This window comes from Sinocyclocheilus anshuiensis, unplaced genomic scaffold, assembly GCF_001515605.1.
Source record: "Sinocyclocheilus anshuiensis isolate Anshui unplaced genomic scaffold, SAMN03320099.WGS_v1.1 scaffold183, whole genome shotgun sequence".
Classification (NCBI taxonomy): domain Eukaryota; kingdom Metazoa; phylum Chordata; class Actinopteri; order Cypriniformes; family Cyprinidae; genus Sinocyclocheilus; species Sinocyclocheilus anshuiensis.
In genome coordinates this window covers 2,327,594-2,352,777 of record NW_015548309.1, presented here as the reverse complement: position 1 = coordinate 2,352,777, position 25,184 = coordinate 2,327,594, and the positions used below count along the sequence as shown (strand labels likewise).

Below are 25,184 nucleotides of genomic sequence, written 5' to 3'. Positions count from 1 at the left end.
ATAATGAACATAGCAGTCGTCATTTACTCCCGACATCTGAGCCGCTGAAGACGCAGTGGATTATGTTTGTTTTTGAAGGGAATGCGCCCCCGGTCTACATAAATGCGTCTATGTTCGCGCGAATCATTCATGATCCAGCTTCACCTACAGAAGAAGTGAGTGTAAGGTTTTTTTAACGAATCTTTGCAAATCGCCTTTCCTAATAATGTGCTAATTAGCAAGTTTCACGATGAATGCGGCTAAAGTAAACAGTCTCTCTGAGAGCGGCATAGGAAGAGAGGGGCGGGGTCAGCAGAGCTCATTAACATTTAAAGGAAAATGCTACAAATCTGCATGCTGTTTTTGACAGGGTAGAAAAGGTGTTTTTTACAGTACCATTGAGAAATTTTAACCAAACTATGTTACAGATGTTTCATTAAGACCCTAAAGAATCATATCAACTTGTGGAAAATGGGTATCCTATGACCCCTTTAAGTAAAGAAACAATTACAGTTTTTTCTTAATATTTTGAATTTGTTATTTTTATATTTTCTATATTATGTTATTTGTATTCATTTTTATTTCATTCTTATTTATTTTAGTACAAGCTGATGGAACTTAATGAAAATTAGAAATGCCTTGGCAACTAGCTGATATAAAATAAGTTTTTGTATATTTATTTCAGTTAATGTTTGTTTTATTTCAAGTAACAAATGTTGTTGTTGGTTTTGTATTTTCCCCCCCTAATATCTCCCATTTTCTTTTGTTTCCAAGATTCACAGATAGCAAAAGGCACAGTCCAGAGGGTGTTTTGTCATATTGTCATCCTGTGTGAGATCAGACTGTTTGGCACACATGAGCATCCCAGTCTATTACCACCATCTGCTGGTGACACACAGGACAGCGGCAGCAAATTCAGGTACAGTAACAACAAGGCTACGTTTTCTGGGATTCTACATTGATGTCCCATGTCAGTTGCAGTTTTTCTAAGAAATTAAAATCAATTGACCAATGGCTGAAGATGATTGAAAATAGAGGATTTAGTCTAGTATAGTTTCTGCTGCATAAAAAACATTGCTATTTGTGTGTCTAATATAAGTGCATTTTTAATATGTATGATGATAGGTTTTTTTATGTTATAGTATTGAGTCTGTTTGCATGTATTTAAAACAAAACAAAAAAATCTATAATTATTACTGGTGGGATTCGAACAAACCCCCTACCCTAAATATTTAATGATTTTTGGAGCGTGTAACTGAGACCATTTAACCGGTGAAAAAATCCTATAGAGTTGCATTGAGGGATGGACTAGAGTTGTAACTAAAGACTTGAGAATTGAACATCAGAGAATTGAACGTGGACTCTTTTGATCTGGACCAGTACAAACAATGTAGCGATATAAAAAAAAAAACACTGTAGCCCATAGCGTTATGTTTGAGTTTTGCATATGCATGTTTTATACAGATTATCTTCAGAAAAATGTAAAAAAATACACTCAAAGTTATAAATCAAACAGGTTATTGGGAGTACATTTTAAATGAAAATACTATTTCATGTGTAATTCAATGTTACTTGTGGTTTCTTTGTAATTATTTGATGAATTTGCTAACAATTTCTGAGTGATAAAAAAGTAAATCCTACACCAAATATTTTTCAGTATACCTTGTCATCTGACTACAAAAAAATGTCGATTTCTAATCTTGCGGACCGTTCTAGCATATAGTATGATTGCTTTTTTGCATTGAACATAATATTTACTTTTTCAGTTCTTTATCCATATTGAAATAAATCAAAGGACTATATTTGCAGAGCGAAAATGATTTGGAAGTGGCTGAGAAAAAGAAAATAGGAAATTGCGCTTATGAAAATGATTTCCATGAGGCCTCGTCCATGTTTGTAATTTAATGAAAATCCTTATTTACTTTGGGTAATTGCTCTGGCCAATTAAGCGTAAACATCACTCAGCACTTTGTAGTTGGAGTATCAGAGCTTGATGATGTGGCAGTTCAATTTTATTTTCCGTCTGCGGCAGAGATGCAAGTCGAAGCTTTTTCGATTTCATTACAGAGAAACATATAAGATAATAACATTCTCAAACATTAATTTAGCCTGGCTTTGATGAACACGGGCTATCTGCCGAAATGCATTGACATGTTTTTTCAGCATGCTAGTGTTTGTTGTATTATTAATGTGTTATTTCATTTTCGATTCTGGTTGAATAATATCTGCTAATGAAATGTTTCTTTAGAAGGCTGCCTATTCTGGGCAAGTCCAAAATAAAACTTTAAATCAACTTGACTCATAAGAGACTCGGAGCTGCTGTTACATGTTGTTGCTAACTATTTATGATCGTTAGTGTTTGTATATGCAGTAGAACTCAACTCGTTTGGGATTCAGAGTCTCGTGTGATTTTGATCATGACTGTTCTGTGGTAAACTTCTGCTGTGAATGGGTTTTGTGTTAGTAGTTGTTCAGAAGACTGTTAGCGGATAATTAGTGGTTGTTTGAGAGTCATCCTCATCAGTGGTCAGGAGTCTCCCAGTGGGCGGTACTTCAGACAGGCTCGGCTATCATCAGTGTCATCATCACTTGTTAGGGGTCCACTATCTGGGGCCAGATAAAAATAAAAATAAAAAATGTAAACGCGTTAAGAAATAAATGTCTGTGTGTTCGTTTTTTGGTCAGCATAACGGTTTAGTTACCAACATTCTTCAAAATGTCTTTATGTGTGTGTGTGTGTGTGTTTGTGTTTTTCAGGCATTTGGAACTACATGTGGGTGAGTAAACAAAATTATTTTTCATTTCAAGTTAGGAATTGTATTTTTCGTAATGTTTTGAGAATCTGGAATATAATAATGGCTCATATAGTATGATTATAGAGATACTCAAGAAGGAATACAACTTGAATTTTATTCAGAGGCCCAAACGGAGTAAAATGTGCAATTTGGTGCAATTTGCATAAAAATGTCTTAAGATGATATTTAAATGCTTAGTTTTATGATCAAAGCTCTGTAGTTTTTATTGTGGGGGCAAACCATATAATGCAGTGCAATATAATGATGATTAATGATGATACTAATATAAAAGTTGCGTTTACTTCACAAATATCGGCAAAAAGACACGTGCACCGTGACCTGAAGGGGGATGTTTTTAGAATTATATTAAGACCTTTTATTTGCTAAAAAAGTATAAACTATCAATCAGATGACAAAAGGCATGTAGTGCAAAAGTTTTGTTTTTTTTTAGTAAAGTTGATTATTTTGATCATTTTGAGGCTTTAGAGATTTGCATATCAAATATAATACAATAGGCTTTATACAGTTAGGACCTCGACTGAAACTTTGGATATGAATGAAATGTGAGACAATGTGTTCAGTTTATCAAAAAGGGGTTTATTGTGTTTTAACCCACACCCCTAGAGTTATATATCAAAAGTAACAAGTTAGATTAAGAAATGTTTAAGAATACAGGGATTAAAACATAAATACATGAACAGTATGTTTCTGGAAAAATACATTATGTATGAAATATAGAAGATGCGTTAGGGTTTTTTCGTACGTCTGCATTGCTTCTGGTCTCAGTGGTAATAAAGTTAGCCTGCTTTGGATAAGGCACAAAAATATCTCTCTCTAAACTGGTCCGTCTCAACAATGCCATTAAGTTTCAGAAATATACAGTTGGTGATCCAGTGATCATACGTAACCAGTGTTATTGCTGTATAGACAGTCTTTTAGGTCAATGTCAGTAGATCAATCAGTCAATCTCCCTTTTTTAATGTGTCTGACTCAACACTGGAGTAAGATTCTCGTCGTCTTTGTAATCCAACGGAACTGGGAGGTCAGTTACACAGTGTTACAGGTCAGCGTCCGGACGGTCAGAGCTCGTCTGCTTCCTCTGAGCTGAAGCTGCTCCTACAGCTGCTCCCTTTGGACGCGGTGGGTGATCCGGCAGAGAGGAGCGGGTCGGTCCTGAAGGGCGAGAGAGGGTCGTCCATCAAGATCTCGTCCAGCCGGTGCTCTTCTTTCAAGGTGCTGCAGAAGAAGTCAGTGAAGTGGGAGAGAGGATCGGAGAAGGTGTTGGAGCCGTCGGTCTGTTCTCCGCCGTTCCCCGCAACCATGGCTGCTGGTAAGGGTGCCCGCTGAGTGTATTCTGGGTTGCTCATGTCCTCCTGAGGGTAGACGGGTGGCTGGCCTGGCTGCGGCGGGGCCTGGGTGCTCGGAGGGGCCGGTGTGACCAGCTGTTGTTGCTTTAGGAGGTGTGATGAAAGTTCAGCGGCTCCCATAGAAGCAGCCATACTGGGCAAACCATGAGCGCGAGCCTGGATTTCCAATTCCTGCCAATTATAACACACACAGGCAGGTGGGTTAAAGATGAACTGGCCATAAAAATAATAGAGTACACTCTAATTTGGTCTCTTCCCTTCTTCTTCTTTTGCTCTAGGCCTTCATCAGCCCCAATAGGGAGTTTATGTGTCATAAACACATGAAGGGATGCATTCGACTTCAAAAACTCATGCATCACAATGCTATATTCTGAGGTAATGTCCAGCCAGCAGGGCTTCCCATTAAAACAGGGCAGCTAAGCAGTGTGTGACGCATAATTATTAACTTACCCACACCTTTGGGCTTAAGCTGCCTCCATTGTGAAGGTTTTTGGCAAAAGTATTCTTAAATGCTCAACATTTCAACATCATATTTATTCATTGTAGTCGGTTTTACTTGGCATCTAATTTTAGCTGGTGAAAATAACATTTACATCTTTAGAAATAATTTTTTTACATATTTTATACATTTATAATATGACGTTTTGGGCTTAAGCTGCAACTATCATATTTTTTGGTAAAAATATTCTTAAATTGGCCAAAATGTATTCATCTTAGTGTATTTTACGCTGATTTAAATGGCAACTAATATTAGTTGATGAAAACAACATTTACATATAAAAAAAAAACTAAATTAATCCAAATATTTTACGTAGTTTATACATTTAGAAATACAGTATCTGGCATTTTGGCCTTAAGATAAACCATCATATTTTTTTTTGGTAAAAATATTCTTAAATTGGCCAAAATGTATTCATTTTTGTGTTTTTTACTCTGATTTAAATGGCAACTAATATTAGTTGACGAAAATAACTTTTGCAAATGTGTCTACACTAACAGCTATGGCCTCATATTTTCCTCTTTTCATTACTCCCATACATTATCTGTAGCAGAGACAGTTTAAATGAGCTATTGCATTGCCTCTTAACGTGGGTATCTTCATACACTCAATTGAGGCATTATTAGCATTAGCTTTTGGATAGGGAGCCTCAGGGTAATTACTTTGAGGGCTAATTGCGATGTCTTCACATGTGTGAAGAAGACTCGCGCGCAGTCTGCGAATATGTCAATACCGTGAAAATGTAATGCATAAATTCAGACGAGGAGCCCAGCTCTTCAAAGTTATTAGCCCTCATAATCTAATTCCAGGCCCATTCCGCTCCTGACGAAGCTGTAGCTGCTATTTATTAATCAGGTAATTACCTCAGCTCGCCATGTTTCAAAGCGGGCCGGAAAGGCGGTTACAAACATCAGTAGGAGCAGTCCAGGCCGCTCAGCTGTCAGGCACATGGGGAGCTGTTTTTGTACCTTTGTTTTCAAGCTAAGCTGGTTTAGATGGTGATCAAGCGACCAGTTAAAACCACTAGTTGCAGTTATAAAGTATATTTGAGGCCAGGTTTGAGCTGCTATTGTATTGATACTACTAAATAAACTATGTTTGTCAATAGAGTGGCAGTCATTTGGCTGTTTTAAAACAGCTTTTTTCCAGCGACAAGCTACATTTACAAAGAGTATCAAAACCTAACACTAAATCTCTATTTTCACCGCATTTTACCATGTCCAAACATTTTGCAGAGCAAGTTTAGGCAATAATTAAACATGGCCTCCTAAATGCTCTTATTTAATGGTGGGAAGCCCAATTCATTATAAAGAATCACTTTGTTTACATGATATATGTGATTAAATGATTCACTGATCAAATAAACAACAGTTGTACCTGGACTAAAATGGCATCTAATTTTAGTTGGTCAAAATAACATTTATATCTTTAAAACGAAAAAGAAAACCAAGTATTTTACATATTTTATACATTTATAATATCTGAACTTTTGACCTTGAGCTTCAACCATTACAAGGTTTTTTTTTTGGCAAAAATATTCCTAAATTGGCCAACATTTCTTCATTTTATTCAATTTTGCTCTAATTAAAATGGAAACAAATTTTAGTTGACGAAAATTAAATGATTCACTGATTAAATAAACGACTCGCCAATTTATTTTTGCCGGGAAATATTTAGTTAAATGCTGCTATTTCTGTCACTGTTTTTGACTCAGTTATATATATATATTTTTTTTTTCAGTGTGTTTATTATAAAATTAAGATTAATTCAAATATGTCAGCCCAATTTAGATGTTCTTGTTTCAGATAAATGCTCCATTTTTCATCTGTTAGTTTAGAAAGATATTATGTTCTACTTTTTTAAAAAAAATGGAAGCTAGTCTTTTTTCAGCACTTCATTCCTCTGTTTTGTGTTGCATCCCTCTCTTTAGTGTTCTTCCTTGTTGCTCACTCCTACAACCATCTTTTTCTTGCCGTCTCTCATGTCTACATCTCATTGGCACTCTCTCTCATGGCCATATTCCCCTCGTTCTCTTGTTCTTTTTGTCTCTTTACCTGGATTCGTAGCAGGAGTCTTCTGTTGGCCTGTTCAAGTTTCTTCTGTCGGCTCCCGAGATCACGAGCGTGCTGCTGCTCTTTCTGCAGCCACTTAATGTATTCCACCGAGGCCTTGAGGATCGTCCCTTTGTTCCAGCGCATATCACTGCCAGAGAAACGTAAAGGATAACCTTTCTCAACACCACCTTTGCATCAGCAGAACTTTCATACACAGAGAAAAGCCTCACAAGGGTCTCCTTTTTTCCCAGGACTAAGAAACTGTGATTTACATGGCCAATTATTCATTCTCGGACATTACCTTGCCTTTGAATGGGAATTTTAATGGAATAGTTAAGTACGTCTGCAGAAAGACCATTCTACGGCTCCTTGTACGGTAAAATTAATCCCTGAGCAAAAATAGGTGTCGGAAGAGGTAGAAAAAAATTGGACTTCGGAAGCCGAAGTAAAGTGCAGTCATTCCCGATACCATTACTTTTTAAAAGGAGGAAAGTGTCGTGAAATTGTCTCTTTCTTTGGAATAAGATGTTGGCCTGATCGCAGCTAATAATCTCCTTTATCTTGTGTTAATGGCAAGGTGACAGCACTAGTCTTCCATTTAAATTCGATAAAAAGTTCAATTAAGCCGGGGCAATGGACCTCATGTCTGCACTGTACTTCATCTCTGGGTTCAGTTGTGCTTAAACTTTAGTTCAAATGCTCTATACTTTGCCTTGAACCTCATTTTCATCATTCAGATGGGGTCTGTTCGCTCTGTAAGTATTTCTTTGAGAAATGAGCACTGTGCTGTCATTTTCTCTCTACTTCAATGTCATTTTGCCCTGTATTCATGAGTCTATCTCTGAAGTGATTGTTTTTTTTTTTTTTGTTCTTTTCTCAGACTTTTAGAGTTTGATTTTGACTTACGGGTCACTTGACTTCGGTATCAGCGTTCCGAGTTCCTTGATCCTGTAGTTGATGTTGTATCGCCGTCGTCTTTCAACTGGCAATTGAGAGAACAAAGTATGTCTTACACCACAAACCTAATATTAATATTAAATATAAATGAATAATAAAAAATTCATGCTTTATTCAATTAAAGTATGAATGGTGTATTATAAAATATAAATAATTTAATTAAATATATAACCCTCATATTTTGTTGAGAATGTCGTTAAAAATAAATACAAATAAAATAACGTTAACCTTATTCTCCTCAGAATATTAAAGAATATTTTCTCTGACCTAGTCAGGATCCATTTGACAAATGTTATTGAATATTTATTGTATCACAAAGCAACCAAGCATTTTTCAGAAATGTGCAACTTTGCTTCATTTTGGAGTAATTTTGAGCACCATTAAAGCACACCACACAAAAAAAAAACAATAAAATAATCAAAATAGACAGTCTTTGTTCATTTTTGTTAACAATAGTTTCTTGGAAATTTAGGAAAAGTATCAACCTTGTACTTAAAGGGACAGTTCACCCCAAAAATGACAATTCTATCATCATTAACTAAAAAGTAGATATTTTGAAGAATGTTGGTAACCGAACAGTTGACGGTAGCCACTGACTTCCATGGTATGGAAAAAGTAATATGGAAATCAATGGCTACCGTCAACTGTTCGGTTACCAACATTCTTCATAATACTTTTTTTATGTTCAACAAAAGATAGAAACTCATACAGGTTTGGAATGACACGAGGGTGAGTAAATGATGACAGAATTTTCATTTTTGAGTGAAGTATCCCTTTAACTAATTTGAAGTACTTTTGGAAGCATTTACAGGGCCTCTAAACAGAACATAAGGGTTAAATAACCATTTTTTCAATGTAAAGACCCCTTACTTTGATTGTGGTTGTCTTTTTTCTGTCTTTCTTTGGCCAGGACTCTGGTGTCGTGTTCTGTAAGAGCAGAAAAGATGGGAATGTTATTGCAGAAACTAATAAATGTATATCCAAAGGTAATGTGAACATTTAGTTGACACATTCTTTAGAAAGCTGCCAGATTAAAAATGTCATTAGTTTGAGCAACTTCCTCAAGATTCCTGACCCCTGCCTAACACTCACAAAACAACACTAACCTCTGTTAACCCATCACATGCAGCCATGCAATCAATACAAGCCCTCTTTTTGTGTGTGAATAAGCTGTTTTCATTCACCCCAGACTCGTCAACACCAGATCTCTGTCTTAATGTAGAAAAGCTGTGTATCTTCTTTTAATCCTTCCTGACCTTACGCTTAACCAATCGGCTGACATCCTGGAGCGGGTGAGGAGGAGGGAGGCCAAATGCTTCTGCATTCATATTCACATTCACATTCTTCCAAATTATATAACTGGGAGCAGTGATTGGATTTCTCAATTCATTTCTGCTGATTCAATAAGGTCATTTGAGCCGCGCGTAACCAAACAAGAGCGCCGTGCAGCACGCTTATGTGAAAAAGACAGTAATGCACTTATTTTCCTGCCGGAGTGAAGAGGTCTGGCAGGCATCCTTTCTATTTCCTGAATCAATTAGCTTTACTTGATGCATGACATTCATAAGAAAAAAAGGCACCCACAAAGGAGGCATTTATGCCATGTCTATCATGCTAAGAATACATACTACCATATTCCTCTCATTGAAGCATTGATAATGAAGAATGAGAGCAACACAATGGTGAGCTAAACACGGAGCGTGCTGACTCTTAAAATAAGACAGCTGGACAATAACATGAAACATACAGGCTTGTGTTTAGCTTTCAAAGCCCGGGCCTTATGGGATAACACATGTGGAATGAGCCCGTCTGGGTTTGCTTCGCTAGATCTATTTACAGTATGCCCTTGAATTTTATTTATTTATTTATAATAAATATGTTCCTAAATTTCCAGAATGGAAGACCATATAATGTTGCTACATTTTTAATAGTCTTGCCTACATAAACCTTTAAAAGCTATTATATTTGTGTAAATTACATTTACATGTATGCATTTGGCATTTTTAATCATATTTTCATATCGACTATTATACTATTGACTATGATAATTATGTTTCATGAAATTATACCATGACTAAAGTGTAACCGAGGAACATATTTAGTTGTAGTAGTAGTGCTACATTTGAAAACATTTATCATAATATTATAACATATAATTGAAAAATAATAATATTAAAAATATTATTCATTTGAAATAAGAAAGGAAAAAATAAAGTATTCCAAATGCATAAACGTAAATGTAAATGCACACTACCGTTTTGAGACAGCTAATTCATCTTGTAAAATAAGTACTAAAATGCTATTTATCATTTTTATAATACAGTTATACAATAATACAATACAATATAGTTTTTATAATACTCTTATAAATATTTTACAAATATATAATATATTATTGCTCATTGATTTTTAATTATTGATATTTTGCAAATATTTTAGTTATGATTATGGTTTATTTTTCCAAAAATGTCATTTATAAGGTGTACGATAGGACAGTAAGTCTGCACTTTAAATAGTTTTTGTCAGTACATATTATATAATATATATATATATATATATATATATTATAAAAATAAGTAAAATATGGTGCTAACAGAGACAAGGTGATAAGTTTAAATCCCAAGATATACATTTTTTTTATTTGATTTTATTTTTGTGGACTTAAACTTATGACCTTGTCAATGCTGTCACAAGATGAGCAACAGAAAATTAATTGTCTCAAAACTGCAGTCACATCTTTGTGGTGTAGATGCCCTTAAATTATTTCTCTTTAATGTGTAACTAAACGGCATGTTTCTTTCTGAAATGCCTTTGCTAACAGCACAGGTCCTGCTCGGACAGGTGTCTGTGTCCTTCTGTGCTCCATACCTGTGACTTCCATTTTAACTGAGAGCTTTGTGGGCAGTGAGGGTGTCAGTCCACCGTGAGGGGCAGTCATACCTTGATCAACGCCGTACACCTCCAGCATGCTGTTGTTCAGGGAAACCTTCAGAGGAAAGAGAGAGAAAGTAAGTCTAGATTTACACACAGACATTAAATGTTCATCATGTGTAGTTCTTCTGAGTGTATGTGATCTTTTATTGCGCCACATGTAATATTTTTGGTGTTTTATGTTACATGCATGATTTTTAACCAAGACTTTCTGTATATTAAGAATAAATACCTAAAACATCAAACACTATCTGTTAAACAGGCTTAGTTCGAGTCTCTTGATTTTGACAACTTATTTTACACTGATTTTGAGAATTAAAATGTGTTGAATTCAGCTGGAAGTGCTTTATTTTTCCAAATGAAAGCATAATCAAATGTAAAACATAAAACAAGGATGTGTAGGATGTTATGAATGAAGAGTGTTTACATTCTGGATATATGCAGAGCTTATATGTGCACACTGTCATTAAATATTATTCAAAGGTGTAAATAAAACAAAGATTATTGGAGTACATTTTACTAGAGAGCACTCTTTCAGTTTTTCTACTTCAAAATTTCACGTCTAACTCAATGCAGTTTCTTTGTAGTTGTGACATTTACTAGCAATGTCTGAGTAAAAAATAGTTTCCATACTATTTTTGTGCAGATTCAGTATGAGCTTTAAATGAGCGGAGAAAATCAGCAAAAAGATGCAGTGCTTAAAGAGACAAAAGAGGGCGCCGCGGAGCAAGGGATTTTTTAATTTTTTGGCCTAAATAATGAATGTGTAATTTTAGTATCGAGATACTATTATAGTTTTTATTAATATTTTGAATTAGTTTATTATTTTTACTTTTCTTTTTCATTTTAAAGTTTTAGATTAAGTTATTATTATTATTATTATTAGTTTTAGTTAACTATAATAAGACTGAATTGAATAGAATTGAAATGTATTTTTCTTTTTTCTCCCCTGACTACCAATCCCACGAAAGCCAGAGCTGTGGAAAGCCAATTTCTGTCAGCGTTATGGATGAAAAAACGAAGTGTACAGGATTAAAGAGGAGGTCAGAGCGTTACAGGAAGACAGAGGCGGCAGGCGTTATAGTGTTTCCTCCGCTCGTACACGCTCTCCATTATCTCAGTGAGGGGAAAGAGCTCGCTTATCAACATGAAAGATTGCCACGGCCCCTTGACTGTTCGCGTCGTAATCGCTTCAATCCATTCCCATCATGTTAGCAGATATGTTGACACGGGGAAGCGGCTTGATGCGTCGTGCTGTATGACTAATTAGAGCGAATTGATCCGTTTAAGCATGGTATAATTTCTGAACAAGTCCACTGGGAGAGAAGATATTAGCTCAATCCGATGCTTGACTGCTTACTCAGATACAAAACTCTCGTTCGCTCTTTCTCTCTCTCTCTCTCTCTCTCTCTCTCTCTCTCGACTTCCTCGCCTTATTCGTTCCCATCATGCTCTTTATTGTTTTCAATAGAATCACATACCTCTCCAGTGAGTTCAGGTGTTGCTGTAATCACGACTCAAGTGATGCTTTGTCCATCTACAGACGTCAGTATGACCTTAACAATTTCATGCTGGTCTCACACATACTTGGGCCACTTGTGTGCCCACATGCTTACGTAAGGCTTTTCATTGGCTCTAGCTGAATTGCAATTCCTCAGCAGAACATGCATTTAGTTATTTTCTCTTGTTTTGGAAGAGTAATCACTCATTAACATAGCCAGGCTCTTCTAAGACATACCTCTCTGCATGCCGACATCATTACCAGACTAATCTGTATTGTTCCACTGTTTGAAGCCTGAGATTTAAGTCCGTTCCCCTTTGACTCTCAGCTGGATTCGGTGTGACCTCACGCAAAGACAAACCCCTTTTCACAAGCATACCAAAGTCTGGCACATGTTTGTGTTATTAATGTGTTTAATTCATTTTATACGAATGTAGCTTATATTTAGGATTCAGATATGTTTTATTCATCTAATTATGTGGGCATTTTATGTACTTAAATGTACTTGATTTAGTCATTTTCATTTTATTACATGTTAACACTTTACTGAAGCTTTATATGATGCTTTAAAAAGCTATTTAGTTGTAGTTTTTCTAACACTATAAATGTTTTTAAATATATTAAAATTACATAATGACATAATATAGTATTTAATATCACTATTGATGTTGATAATTATTTAATAGTTATCGATATTCTACAAATATTCTAAAAATTATACTTTTATGATTTCATACAAAGTACATATTTCAGTGGTCATCATGACTAAAATTATTTTAGCGATAAAATATTCATTATTTGTAATAATATAGAACTTCATATTCTAGAATTAATATTAATATTCTAGAATTAAATGTAACTTATTATGTAACTTAATGTTCTGCTTCGAGTTAATAACTCACAATATGTATTTTACACTTTATATATATATATTGTATGATTTTTACTTGATATTTTGACTTTTAGTTCAGTAAAATTTTGACTAATTTTAATTAACAGAAAAATAATTATAATTTTCACTGTACTTTTTACACCCCAATACACAGGTCATTATTAATAACAGTTCAACACAGTGAAGAGATGAACTTGGCTTATACTTACATTATTTTGCATTATGATGCCTGGCTCCATACAATCCAAACCCCCATCTTTGAACCCGGTTTCAAGGCTAATAAGATCATCAATAACTACATCCATTGGAAACTAAAAGAAAACAGTGATTATAGCACACTCTTTGTCCTCCGTCAGCAGTGGTTGAATTTGTCAATCTGAGATGTTTGTTTGCTTGTTTTGAGTTTCATTTTCACAGTCAACAGTCATTGTGTCAATGCAGAGTAAAATGAGAGACGTGTGAATAAAACCGGGCCATTAATCCAATAGCGGATCATCTCAGAAAGACGACTGTGAGGATGAAGCACCTCTTATCAGAGCAGCTGACCCACCCTTTCAATGTCAACGTGATCAGAGCTGAATGTTTGAAGTTATTGATGAGTAAACACACACACAGACTGTGACACAGGTAGATGAGATCACAGGAAGTACTCACCTCGCTGTCGTGATTGTTGGCCAGCGTGAGCAGGGTGACAGGGCTTCCTGGCGTGCTGCTGTCGCTCACGGGCGGCATGTGTCCATTGCGCATGACTGGCACCGATCCCAGGGCCTGGCCCAGGTGAGGATGGCAGACCGAGTGGGCCTGGCTAGCAAGTTTGCTGCCCAAAGTTAGGTATTGCTTGACCTGCTGGGCCTGAGTCTGGTGGAGGTGGTACTTGGAGTTCTCCAGGTGATTCTGAACCTTCAAAAAGAAGAGAAAAAATGGCATTTTTAGCTAATGTAAGTCTTATTTGTCTATAAATTGTCTTTACACTTGAGTGTTTTTCATATCACCTTTTTTCCCAACATTAGGCATCTGTGCAACCAAAACCAGCAAGAAAACGGCATTGTGTCAAATGTGCACTTATTTAAGTATATACCAAGCCCAACATTTCATTTTAAGCACATCACACCATTTACCTGCTTAAAACATCCCTAAAAGTGAATTAAAGGGATATTTCACCACCAAAAATGAAATTTCTGTCATCATTTACTCATCCTCAAGTTGTTCCAAACCTGTATGAGTTTCTTTCTGCTGCTGAACACACTTTGAAGAATTTTGGTAACCAAACAGTTGATGGTAACCATTGACTTCCATAGTATTTTTTTTTTTTGGCAATGGCTACCGTCAACTGTTTGGTTACCAACATTCTAAAAAATATTACACAGTTGTTACACAGTTGAAAGAAACTCATACAGGTTCGGAACAACTTAAGGTGAGTAAATGATGCCAGAATTGTCATTTTTGGTTGTATTATCCCTTTAACCAGTATAATCCAACATCAGGCAAAAAAAAAAACAATACGCAGGACAGTTGACTTAAAAATCATTGTTTACTCACCCTCATGTTGTCCTGTAGGACTGTGGAACACAAAAGAAGAATACTTTTTTTGTCTATGCAATGAAAGTCAATGGGCACCAATGTTGTTTTTAGACCCCATTGAGTTCCATTATATGAACCGAAAATCTTCAAAATGTCTTCTTTTGTGTCCTGCACGAAAATCCTACATGACATTTGGAATGACATGAAGGTGAGTAAATAATGACAGCACTTTAATTTCTGGGTGAACTACCCTTAAACCAAGCACCAAATGGCTCTCGTCTTGCGCAAGTCAAAGCAGAACATAGCAAGTCCTTACGCTGGAAACTCGAGCTCCGTCTCTCATCTTGTAGAAACTACAGTCAGTTAAATGTGGCATTCTCAATCCCTGTACGTCCACTAAGGTAGGATCCCAAGCTGTGGAGAGGAAACCGAGTGACTGTCCCCTCTTGTTCCTGTGCGGTCTTTATAAGCAAGCAGGAGGATCTCAGTGACCTAATTAGTACTAAGGCCAGGCCTTTCCTATTTATTGCAGGTCGTAGTAATCACCTCAAGCGGAGAGATTACTGATCTTACAGGTTTGATCACCACAGGGCCGAGGTCTTTCGCCTATATCGCTCATTCGCTGGGACCGCCCAGTTCTGTTTGCGTGAAGCGGCCAATCCCAGACTTCCCCCTTCTGCCACTTCTGCTTCAGGGGGTCCGAGACAAATACTACTTGTTCTGTGCGGTTTACAAATGACCCAGGGGCCCATCTCTGGATCAGACTCATTAGACAACATTGTCTTGTATCTGTTCTCAAAAAATAACTGTCGTGAACCCGGTCGCTCCTCTAATTTTAGTCTATAAGATATCGTAAAGCTAAATATAGGAGGGAATCATTCATTCAGGGTGACGGAGGCGACCTCTAGTAGTCATTATTATGTTGTCTACGCTCACAAAAGCACAACTGTTGAGTTACTTTTATGGCGCTCGAAGTATTTTCGGAAAAATCCAAAAAGGAACTTTTACTGACCGCTGACCAAAAAACACTCAATTGTGTGAACAAAAGTTGTTTAATTTGATCAAAACGGCTGTTTGCTCAAACAAAAGAGGCATTTATTACTCATGCTCGTTGAATCAGAAAACATTTGTTGGACTGCAGACTGTAGTAATCGCTCTTCAGTGGAAATCTTAAATGGAAAATATTATCCCATACGCACTGAAATAGTTATTTAAGCCCTTGAAGGATGAATCCAAGGACCAAATCGGATCTTCTATGCCCTTCTGACTGCGTATTCAACAGTTCAGCGGAGGTCTGTCTCTGTTTATCAGCCATTGCAAAGCTCTTTTCATTACGCACACTGGATTTGGCTTCAAAAAAGACCTAAGAGTGTAACTTCTCTCTTATCCCAGGCAAAGGTGAAAGAAGCCATTGTGTGTCTGAGGGCTCATCTCTGCAGTGGGGAAGGGAAGGGTTCTCCTGCCCACTGCTGGTTGTGTTAGAGGGCCACGTCCTTGACTCACATCTCCCCTTTCAGTTGTGAACGCAGGATATATGACTGTTAACTAATTACAGCCTGTAATGTGATTGAAGTTGAAGTGATTTTGATCACAAATGCAGTGTAGACAATGGAAGCTCTATGAGTGAAGATGCATTAGACGCCATATTTAAACCAATATCAGACACTCTAGAAGGTTCATTTACTAAACATTCAGCATGCAGATTATGAGCTGATCTAACATTAACATTAATACAGTTTTCAGGGTAGGCTTTCCGGCACCCCCTAGTGTAAATAAAATTAGCTAGATTCTAAGTTCATACACTTATTTTTATCCACTTTTGGTAATTTTCTATTTTGTATCTATCATATAATTTTTATATTGTCTACAACAGTAAAGTGTATTCATTCAAAGAACTGTGTGTGTGTGTGTGTATTACAAAAATATATGATGCCCATTTAGATAAGAATGGCACATAATAGCAATATATTAAATTAATAAATGTATTTTATATTATGTTATTTAATATTATAAGGCACAAAAAGCAATGACAGTATTGAAGTACAAAAAACTAACAAACAATTTCTTCACAGTTGCAGATGAACACAAATCAATTTTAAATGAATATATAAATAAAAAACGATTTACCTTAATTTGGACTATAAATGTGCATCTTGCTTAGAAACCTGTAAGTGTGTCTTGAATGGCGAGGTATAGTCTATTGTGCTGATGTTGCTTAATTTTGTTTCAGGATTAGTCAAGTTCTGGTTTCACTTCAGAAAAATCTGCGTTTTGAAACAGGGGAGGGGAATGATTTTTACCGGCTGTACCAATCATGGACAAAACCTTTTCATGGCTAAAAGGTCAGGTATTATAGTAAGTTGGAAAGATAAGTTAAATCCTTGCAATATAAACTTATAGGATATGTCTTTACTCTGACAGATGTGAATCAGAGCTGTTCTTTTTTTGTTTTGTTTGGTTTCTGAAGAAATCAGTTGTGCTATACTGAATATTCCTCCTCAGCATCAATGCTGTTAGACCACAAAAGTTTCTGAGGGGAAGAGAAAGTAAAGCACACACACACTCACTAAAAGAGCAGAATCACATTCACATCTAATATTGTTCCATTTCCTTACAAAAAAAGAAAAGGTTTAAGATTGTGAATTTATAATTTGATGCTGTTTTCTTGCTGTTTTGATGTATGTTACAGGAGCAATAAACATATTTGGACAATTTAGTCACACTCAAAACTTCAAACCATCAAACCAATTATCATTAATTTGATAGAAATATAGCTTTCTTGTTATTTTATATATTTATGTTTTTAGATAAATTTTCTATATAGCTCTATCATCATATTGAAATATAACACTTTTTATTATATTATTTTAAAGACATTTTGTTTTCATTTTCATTTCATTTCATTTCAATTTTTCATCAGTTTTGGAACCAGTGTGCTTTTTGTAGTCATTCTATAAGGCTTTTTAAAACTTGTCATTCACAAGATAACCTTCTACAAAAGTATTACAGATATTTATTAATATTTTACATTTTTGCTAGAATCATAAAAATGCGTGATTCTATTATCTTTGTCCATTTAACCAAGGAACCAGCCCATATATATATATATATATATATATATATACACACATATATATGTATGTATATAGTAAATAACTATATTTATGCATTAAACAAAAAAAAAAGTTACTTGGGGTATGTGTGTATTCACTGGTAATCAAGTCCATTGCCTTGATTGCCATACTGTACTCTACAAGTTGAACAACAGGAAGTAATCTCTCCAAAAAAACAATTTCACAGATTCAGAGTAACTAAAGTTCAACATAAACTCACAAAAATTCTTATTAAACCACAATAAGCAAGTTTCAAAACCATTTCCAATCTTTTTTTTTTCATTAACATCACACTCAAAGACACACACACAGTATTTGAACTTAAACTCTCATGCAGCTCTCATCCCAGTTTCTCTCTCTCTTTTGCAGCTACATACCGGCAGCAGTTGCATCTCAGTGAAAGAGATGACTTTAACCACACAGCAACGGCTCATGGTCCACAAGAAGGCCTTCAGGTATCACGTAAGCAACATGCACAAACGGCCTGCAGTCTTGCCCTTAAACCGCAACCCAAGAAGAGCTAGAATCACTCAGTCCACTGTGAATGCAACCCAGCTGGGAAAGCAGAAGGATAACTAAGCGTGTGTGTGGCTTTCCTGAGCTGTGTGTGCAGAAACACTGGCCTGGAGAGGAAGGCATGACACATCAGCTTTCTCAGCTCTACAGCTTCCTCTGTAAGGGATCGTTCCTGCTCTAGTGGTCAGCCAAAGGCCTGACGGAGGCACAATTTCAGGTGCTAGAGACTCTGAGCGTTTTGTTCTTGGTGCTTCCTGTCTGACCATCGTTACAGCCTTACTCAGCACATTCCCCTGAGAGGTTATCTCTTTAGCACACACACAATGTGCATAAAAATTCATCAAACGAAACACAAGTGTGGACACACTTGCTTGCATGTTCACTCGTAAATAGTGTAGTGCACACACGTTCACTACAACATTAAGTACACTCAAGGCCAAAGAAGTGCATAGTGCTGCTTACAGAAGCCTGTTGGGTTAAAATTACTGAGCAAAGCTTTGGTAAAGCACTGTTTTTCATTCAATTTCGTCTTCCAGGGCAATTTTTTCAAATTGCACCATGGATTTTTTCCCACAATCTGCAGTAATGTTTGTGTTTCTCTGTACATACACTACAAATCTGCCTTACTGCTGGTTTAAACCACAAAGTCAAACGCATTTTTAGCAGTGTCAGTGTTTTTTAGGCAAGGCAGATGAGGAATTTTTGGAAGCCTGTTTCCGCCTCAAAGTAAAAAATAAAAAAAGTCACATTTATGAGATATAAAGTGACATTGTGAGATTTAAATTTGTCATTGGAAGATATACAGTTGCAGTTTTGGAGAAATTAGCAATTAGAAACAGAGTCATATTGTGAGATTTAAAGGTGCAATTATGAGAAATTAAGCCACAGTTGTGAGATATAAATATGTAGTTGTGAAATATGGAGTCATATTATGAGATTAAAGGGTGCAGTTGGAAGATATAACGTTACAATTTTGAGAAATTAATTAGCAGTTGTGAGATATAAATTTGCAATAGTGAAAAATGGAATCGTATTATGAGATTTGAAGTCAGGTTTAAGCAATATAAAGTCATAATTACGAGAAATAAATTTGTGATTTGTGAGATATGGAGTCATATTGTGAGATTTAAAGTTGCAATTTTAAGAAACTGATTAGCAACTGAGATATGGAGAAACAAGATTTAAAGTCGCAATGGGAGAAAAAAGGTTGATATTTTGAGAAATTATGTCGCAATTGGGAGAAATCTGGAGTCATATTGTGAGAATTAAAGTCACAATTGGAATATATAAAGTTGCAATTGGGAGAAATTAAGTAGCAACTGGGAGATATCAAGTAACATTGCAAAATATAAAGCCACAACAGCAATATGATCTTGCAATTTTTTACTCATGCTTTTTGTGCTTCAAAAATATAAACTAATCAGAAAAATCAAGTACATTATAAAACTATATCTCAAATGCTGTAGATGGTTTGTGGCATCTGAACTCTTCTTGAAAGCAAGAAGAAGATGCTTTGGAAGGTGTTGAAATCATTGCAGAGATCTTAAATAGACAGGACGTGTGTATTAGCATCCTTCTGTTGCCTTGTTTCCTGTGTTACAGGAAATGCTGAGGAACGTTTCTAGTAATGGAGTGCCTTTGAACCTGTGTGTGTGTGTGTGCGCGCGTTAGTGTTTCTGTATATGTTTGTATATTTACTCTTTACCGAACGTCCTGGTTGGCCATTTTTCCATGTTTTTCTCTGGGCCCGGTTTGAAATCTCACCTTTGTTAGTCCCACATACAGTATGTATAAAACATGAGCTACTTCCTGTAAGAGTTGGGTCGCTTCTGAGACAAGACTTCAAAGTCCAGCTCACACATCTGAGAGCTGTTTTATCCAAGTAGAAAAGGAATGCATAATAACCAGAAGACTTTAATGATTCATATATAAATTAAATATTACACTCATTTTAACTGTATGATAGGAGTGCCAAACTGTCCTCCCTGAGCTCAGTGCTGCAATCCAGTTTATCAACAAAAATAAATATAGTATGTGAAAGATGAAATTCAGGATATGACTGTATCCTTTCCTTGAGGATACAGTCACCTCAAAATGTAAGCACTAAAGCCGCTCTTAAAATTAAGATTTTTTTTTTTTTCATTTTATTTGTTTGTTATTTTGTTATTAAATAATCCAAGAATCTTGAAAAAAAAAGTATTGTGGTTTTCACAAAAATATCAAGCAGAGACAAGAAATGTTTCTTGAGCATTAAATCAGTATATTAGAATGATTTCTGAAGGATCATGTGACACTGAAGACTGGAGTAATGATGCTGAAAATTCCGCTTTGCATCACAGGAATAAATTACATTTTAAAAAATATTAAAATAGAAAACACTTATTTAAAATTGCAATGTTTTTTATGGTAATAGAAATGTTATTTTACAGTATTTGTTTTATTTTATTATTTTATGTATTTTCTTTTATTTTAAGATATGCTTGTGCTAGTATTCTTTATTAATATTCCTTAAAATAAATGCCAGTCGGTTTGTTATTTTGTTAATGCAATGATATTCATACATTTTTAATCAAGACTTGCATGTCCAAATATTCATTATATGGTCTACAGGCACACTTTTGAATAAAATGCTCTGTTATAAGCATCTTTATAAGACCCTACATACTTGGTAGGGGAACGTTTGGCAGAAAAAGATTAAAATATTACTCGTTGACAATGTCATACAAACAGCTTCATAGGCTGCTAATAGGTTTGTGCATTTAAGAGAGGGATGAATAGAAATTTCGTTCCCCCAGAACATGTGATTACGTCTAATGCGATTTTCGATCTAAATCAATTACTCCTTCAGGGACGACAAGGCAAACCGTTCACAGGCACACCTGAGAGGAATTCACTCTACCCCGTCCCATTCAGACCCACCCCCCTGTGCACGGGCAGATTTAATTGAAGACCCAATACAAACAGCGACTCTAAAACGCAATCCCCGCTACTCGAATACAAGCTATCCGCTTCAAATAACGCTCTGAAAAGTAGCTGTAGTGAATCCAAGCAATAAATTGCTTTCATTAGGAAATTCATCCTCAGTATTGGGGGTCGAACCACTTTTCGGACACGTCTAACCGTAACCCATGATTTTCTAACTCGGCCCCCTGCTTTGCATTGATCCCCTTAAAAACTCAAAATGACCAAACCGCATCACATGACTTCCCTCCACACGCCAGACTCACAAAAAGGACCCAGCGCTCTCAGGGCAAGGGCTTATGGGTAAGCTGTGGTTTTGAAAGGCCGTCTTTATCTGGGTTTGGGCTAATCACTGGGTTGAATCACCTAAATGGATTTGCCTGCACTGTTACTTTTTGGCTGTGGACAGTAGTGTTAGACAGATCGTAAGTTAATTTCAGGATTTATCACAGTGAGAGAAGCTGGGGGTAAGGAATGCTTGAGGACATTTCTGATGTACACAAACATGGCAAACAGACAGAAAGCAATATAAGCATTAATGAACGTACACTATATAAATGTACACTACTGTTCAAAAGTTTGGGGTCAGTAAGTAAATAAAGTAATACGTTTATTCATCAAGGACGCATTAAATTGAGCAAAAGTGACAGGAAATGCTGTTCTTCTGAACTCTATATTAATCAAAGTGAAATCCTGAAAAGTGTATCACAGTTTCCACAAAAAATATGAAGCAGTAGTGCTGGGCGGTATACCGGTTCATACCGAATACCGGTGTTTATTTTTGTTATGATATTAATTTTTAAAATACCGCAACACCGGTGTATGTCGCTTAAACAACGTTTGGAACGCGACACTGTTTGAAAGGGGTCCCTTTTCACTGTTGCACTGTGGTGAGGGAACAGCTGTCTGTGTTACTAAGTGTGAAAGTTCTGAAACTGAAGCTGTAGAACTAATAGAACGTGATGACAGAAGAACTCATCCACAATATCCACATTGACCGCCACAAATATCCACCGCCCCCTGCCATCAGCTCGGTATAATTTTGAAAAATACCGTGATATAAATTTTTGGTCATACCGCCCAGCACTATGAAGCAGCACAACTGTTTACAACATTGGTAATAATAATATTTCTTGAGCAGCAAATCAGCATATTTGAATGATTTCTGAAGAATCATGCACTGAAGACTGGAGTAATGGCTGGAGTAAATTGCATTTTAAAATATTAAAATAGAAAAGTTATTTTAATAATATTAAAAAATATGTTTTTACGGCCTTGGTGATTATAAAACGCTTCTTTCATAAAAGGCTTCTTTCAAAAGCATTATAAACCCAAACTTTTGTGAGACAAGCTAGAACACATGATCTCATAATTTTATTTTATTAGGCTCATCAAATCTCCATTCCATATCATCAACTTCTGCAGTCAGTTTGTTTAGTCTAAATTTAAGAGCACAGGTACAGGCAGCGCACCTAATTTGAAATCCGCTCAGCCATTTTGACATGAAGACTGAATTTGATAGAAAATAAAGTGTATACAATTAGTCTTTTAAACTGGTAAGTTTGTTTTACTTTTTGACTGTAACTGGATAGTTTGGAGCTGGACCATGATGTAATCATGTGACACTGAAGACTGGAGTAATGATGCTGAAAATTCAGCTTTTCTATCACAGGAATAAATTACATTTTATAGCATATTAAAATAGAAAACACTTATTTTAAATTGTATTCATTTTTCACAATATTACTGTTTTTACTGTATTTTTAATCAAATAAAATGCAGCCTTGGTGAGCATAAGAGACTTCAAATTTGACCAACCTCAAATCTTTGAACATTTGTGTATTTTTCAGTTCAAGTCTATGAGATTTTTTTCACCTGTTTTCTTATCCGCCACTGTAGACCAGACACTGAGGGATGTGTTACAAGCCAAAGTTTAATACTTAGGCTTAGGGTTTTGTTCAGATCACTAACATTAACTATGAGGAATAGTAATCATAAGCACTTCTATCTATATTAATATATACTGATTTACCATGGCTGAAAACTATATCACAGACTACTTAATATTAGACCAGACTGTTTTATTTTGAGCACTCAGGCTCTCGTGTCATTGTCTGGTCTGTCTGTTGTAAAATAACTGAACAAAATCAATCCATTATAATTCAAATGTCATGAAAGATTGAAACGGGGGATTAAATCTGGCCTTTAAACACAGACTCTTGTCTTATCTGATTGGAAGAATATACATAAAGTGTCTAGACTCTTACAGGTGCATCTCAATAAATTAGACCAGCCTCAGTCCATTCCTTGTGAAGTTCACTCAAATTCTTGAATCGATTTTGCTTGACAATCCTCATAAGGCTGCGGTTCTCTCGGTTGGTTGTGCATCTTTTTCCTTCCACTCAACTTTCTGTTAACATGCTTGGATACAGCACTCTGTGAACAGCCAGCTTCTTTGGCAATGAATGTTTGTGGCTTACCCTCCTTGTGAAGGGTGTCAATGATTGTCTTCTGGACAACTGTCAGATCAGCAGTCTTCCCCATGATTGTGTAGCCTAGTGAACCAAATTGAGAGACCATTTTGAAGGCTCAGGAAACCTTTGCAGGTGTTTTGAGTTGATTAGCTGATTGGCATGCCACCATATTCTAGTTTGTTGAGATAGTGAATTGGTGGGTTTTTGTTAAATGTGAGCCAAAATCATCACAATTAAAAGAGCCAAAGACTTAAACTACTTCAGTCTGTGTGCATTGAATTTATTTAATACACGAGTTTCACAATTTGAGTTGAATTACTGAAATAAATGAACTTTTCCATGACATTCTAATTTATTGAGATGCACCTGTATTTATGAGCGTAAGATGAAAGCCGTATCAAAAGTTTAACAGGTTGTCACTCCACATATCCGCATAATTGCTGGCATTATCCTGAAATTTGAGTTTATAATGCGAGTGATCGTATGGCTTGTGGTCCAGAGTAACTTTACAACCTTTTTTTTTTCTTCCAAGTGCACATAAAGTGCATTTGTGGGCTAAATTTGCAAAGCCCTGTTCAAAAGCTTTAGCTTGAAATATAGTCATTACGGCTGAAATCTAATTGTGTAAAATGAAATAATGCAATAGCTGTTTAATGAAGACTAAGCAGAAAATTAGATCAACTTTGACCTTACCCGAACTAATAATACGCGGTTTGAAGGATGACAAAGAAACGTTTGTATCCATGTTCTCTTCAAGTCAGTGTCATTTGTGTGTGTGTGTGTGTGTGTGTGTGTGTGTGTGTGTGTTGTGACTATGGAGAATCTACACCGCATCCATGGCACAAGTGTGTGTCTGTGCTGTCATGTGCATGACACGTTAAAGCAGCCATTGCTGTCTCGAATAGTGTAAAAGCCTTCAGTCATCACAATGAGGCGCAGAAATCTATTGATAATACAGACACACAGTAAGTTTGTTTATATACAGTTCTGTTCATACTACGCCTAACATTTTAGCTCCTACTCTACTCAGACGTCACTGAATTGTCCTCAAATTCTGTTATATTAAATGAAATGCACATTAAAACATCGCATAGCTACTCGAAACAAAGGTTTATTCACAAAACCTATAAATATCAGCTCACTGACAGTGTCATCAAAGAGAGGGTGAACTTTTCATATTTCAGACCTCTTTTCTGTTACGACTTAATCAAATGAATTGTAATATCCAGACATTTCTTTAAAAATTAATATACTGATTTTGTAATTTAAATTGGATCATTGTAATTTCCTTCCACAGACCGAACTCTCCACACTCTCTCCCGGCCCAAATTGATTAATCAGCACAGCCTGAGTTGAATTTGATGGTGGAGTAGAAGAACAGACGCTAGTACAAAGTGACCAGTGTGACGCCTCTCATGTTCAGGATTGAATGAAAGGCCTTGTCCGTCTGGCTGAAACAGAGGCTGATCTTCTGGACTGTCATGGAGGAAATCACCTCTGATTTGTGGCATATCAGATAAGGTATTTTTGGGGTATGTTGGGAAATTGGTCATGTACAACACGGCTGAGACCGCAAGAGAGAGGTTTATTACACAACAGGTGCTTCATCTACAGCTGGCCCGAA

General features: G+C 36.1%; 1 protein-coding gene and 1 long non-coding RNA gene across 5 annotated transcripts in view; one reads left to right on the top strand and one right to left on the bottom strand.

Annotated features, from left to right (window-relative positions):
- The window catches only part of LOC107656256 (uncharacterized), an 8,657-nt gene extending 7,765 nt beyond the window's left edge, over window positions 1–892 (top strand). Inside the window, exon 3 of the long non-coding RNA XR_001630541.1 lies at window positions 754–892. This is a non-coding gene — a long non-coding RNA (uncharacterized LOC107656256). The remainder of the gene's footprint in view (window positions 1–753) is intronic.
- Window positions 893–3,317: 2,425 nt separating this feature from the next.
- The window catches only part of LOC107656331 (transcription factor EC-like), a 34,220-nt gene continuing 12,353 nt past the window's right edge, over window positions 3,318–25,184 (bottom strand). For 2 of the 4 annotated variants that reach the window (XM_016444130.1, XM_016444133.1), the window contains exons 2-8: window positions 13,630–13,875; window positions 13,185–13,286; window positions 10,592–10,637; window positions 8,522–8,578; window positions 7,601–7,676; window positions 6,695–6,842; window positions 3,318–4,312 (exon numbers count right to left, since the gene is read on the bottom strand). In XM_016444130.1, the coding sequence (XP_016299616.1) occupies window positions 3,854–4,312; window positions 6,695–6,842; window positions 7,601–7,676; window positions 8,522–8,578; window positions 10,592–10,637; window positions 13,185–13,286; window positions 13,630–13,875 (1,134 nt within the window). In that variant the 3' untranslated portion in view covers window positions 3,318–3,853. Of the gene's footprint in view, window positions 4,313–6,694; window positions 6,843–7,600; window positions 7,677–8,521; window positions 8,579–10,591; window positions 10,638–13,184; window positions 13,287–13,629; window positions 13,876–14,812; window positions 14,951–17,986; window positions 18,134–25,184 lie in introns of those variants that run through there. The other 2 variants (XM_016444132.1, XM_016444131.1) reach the window with 2 other exon arrangements.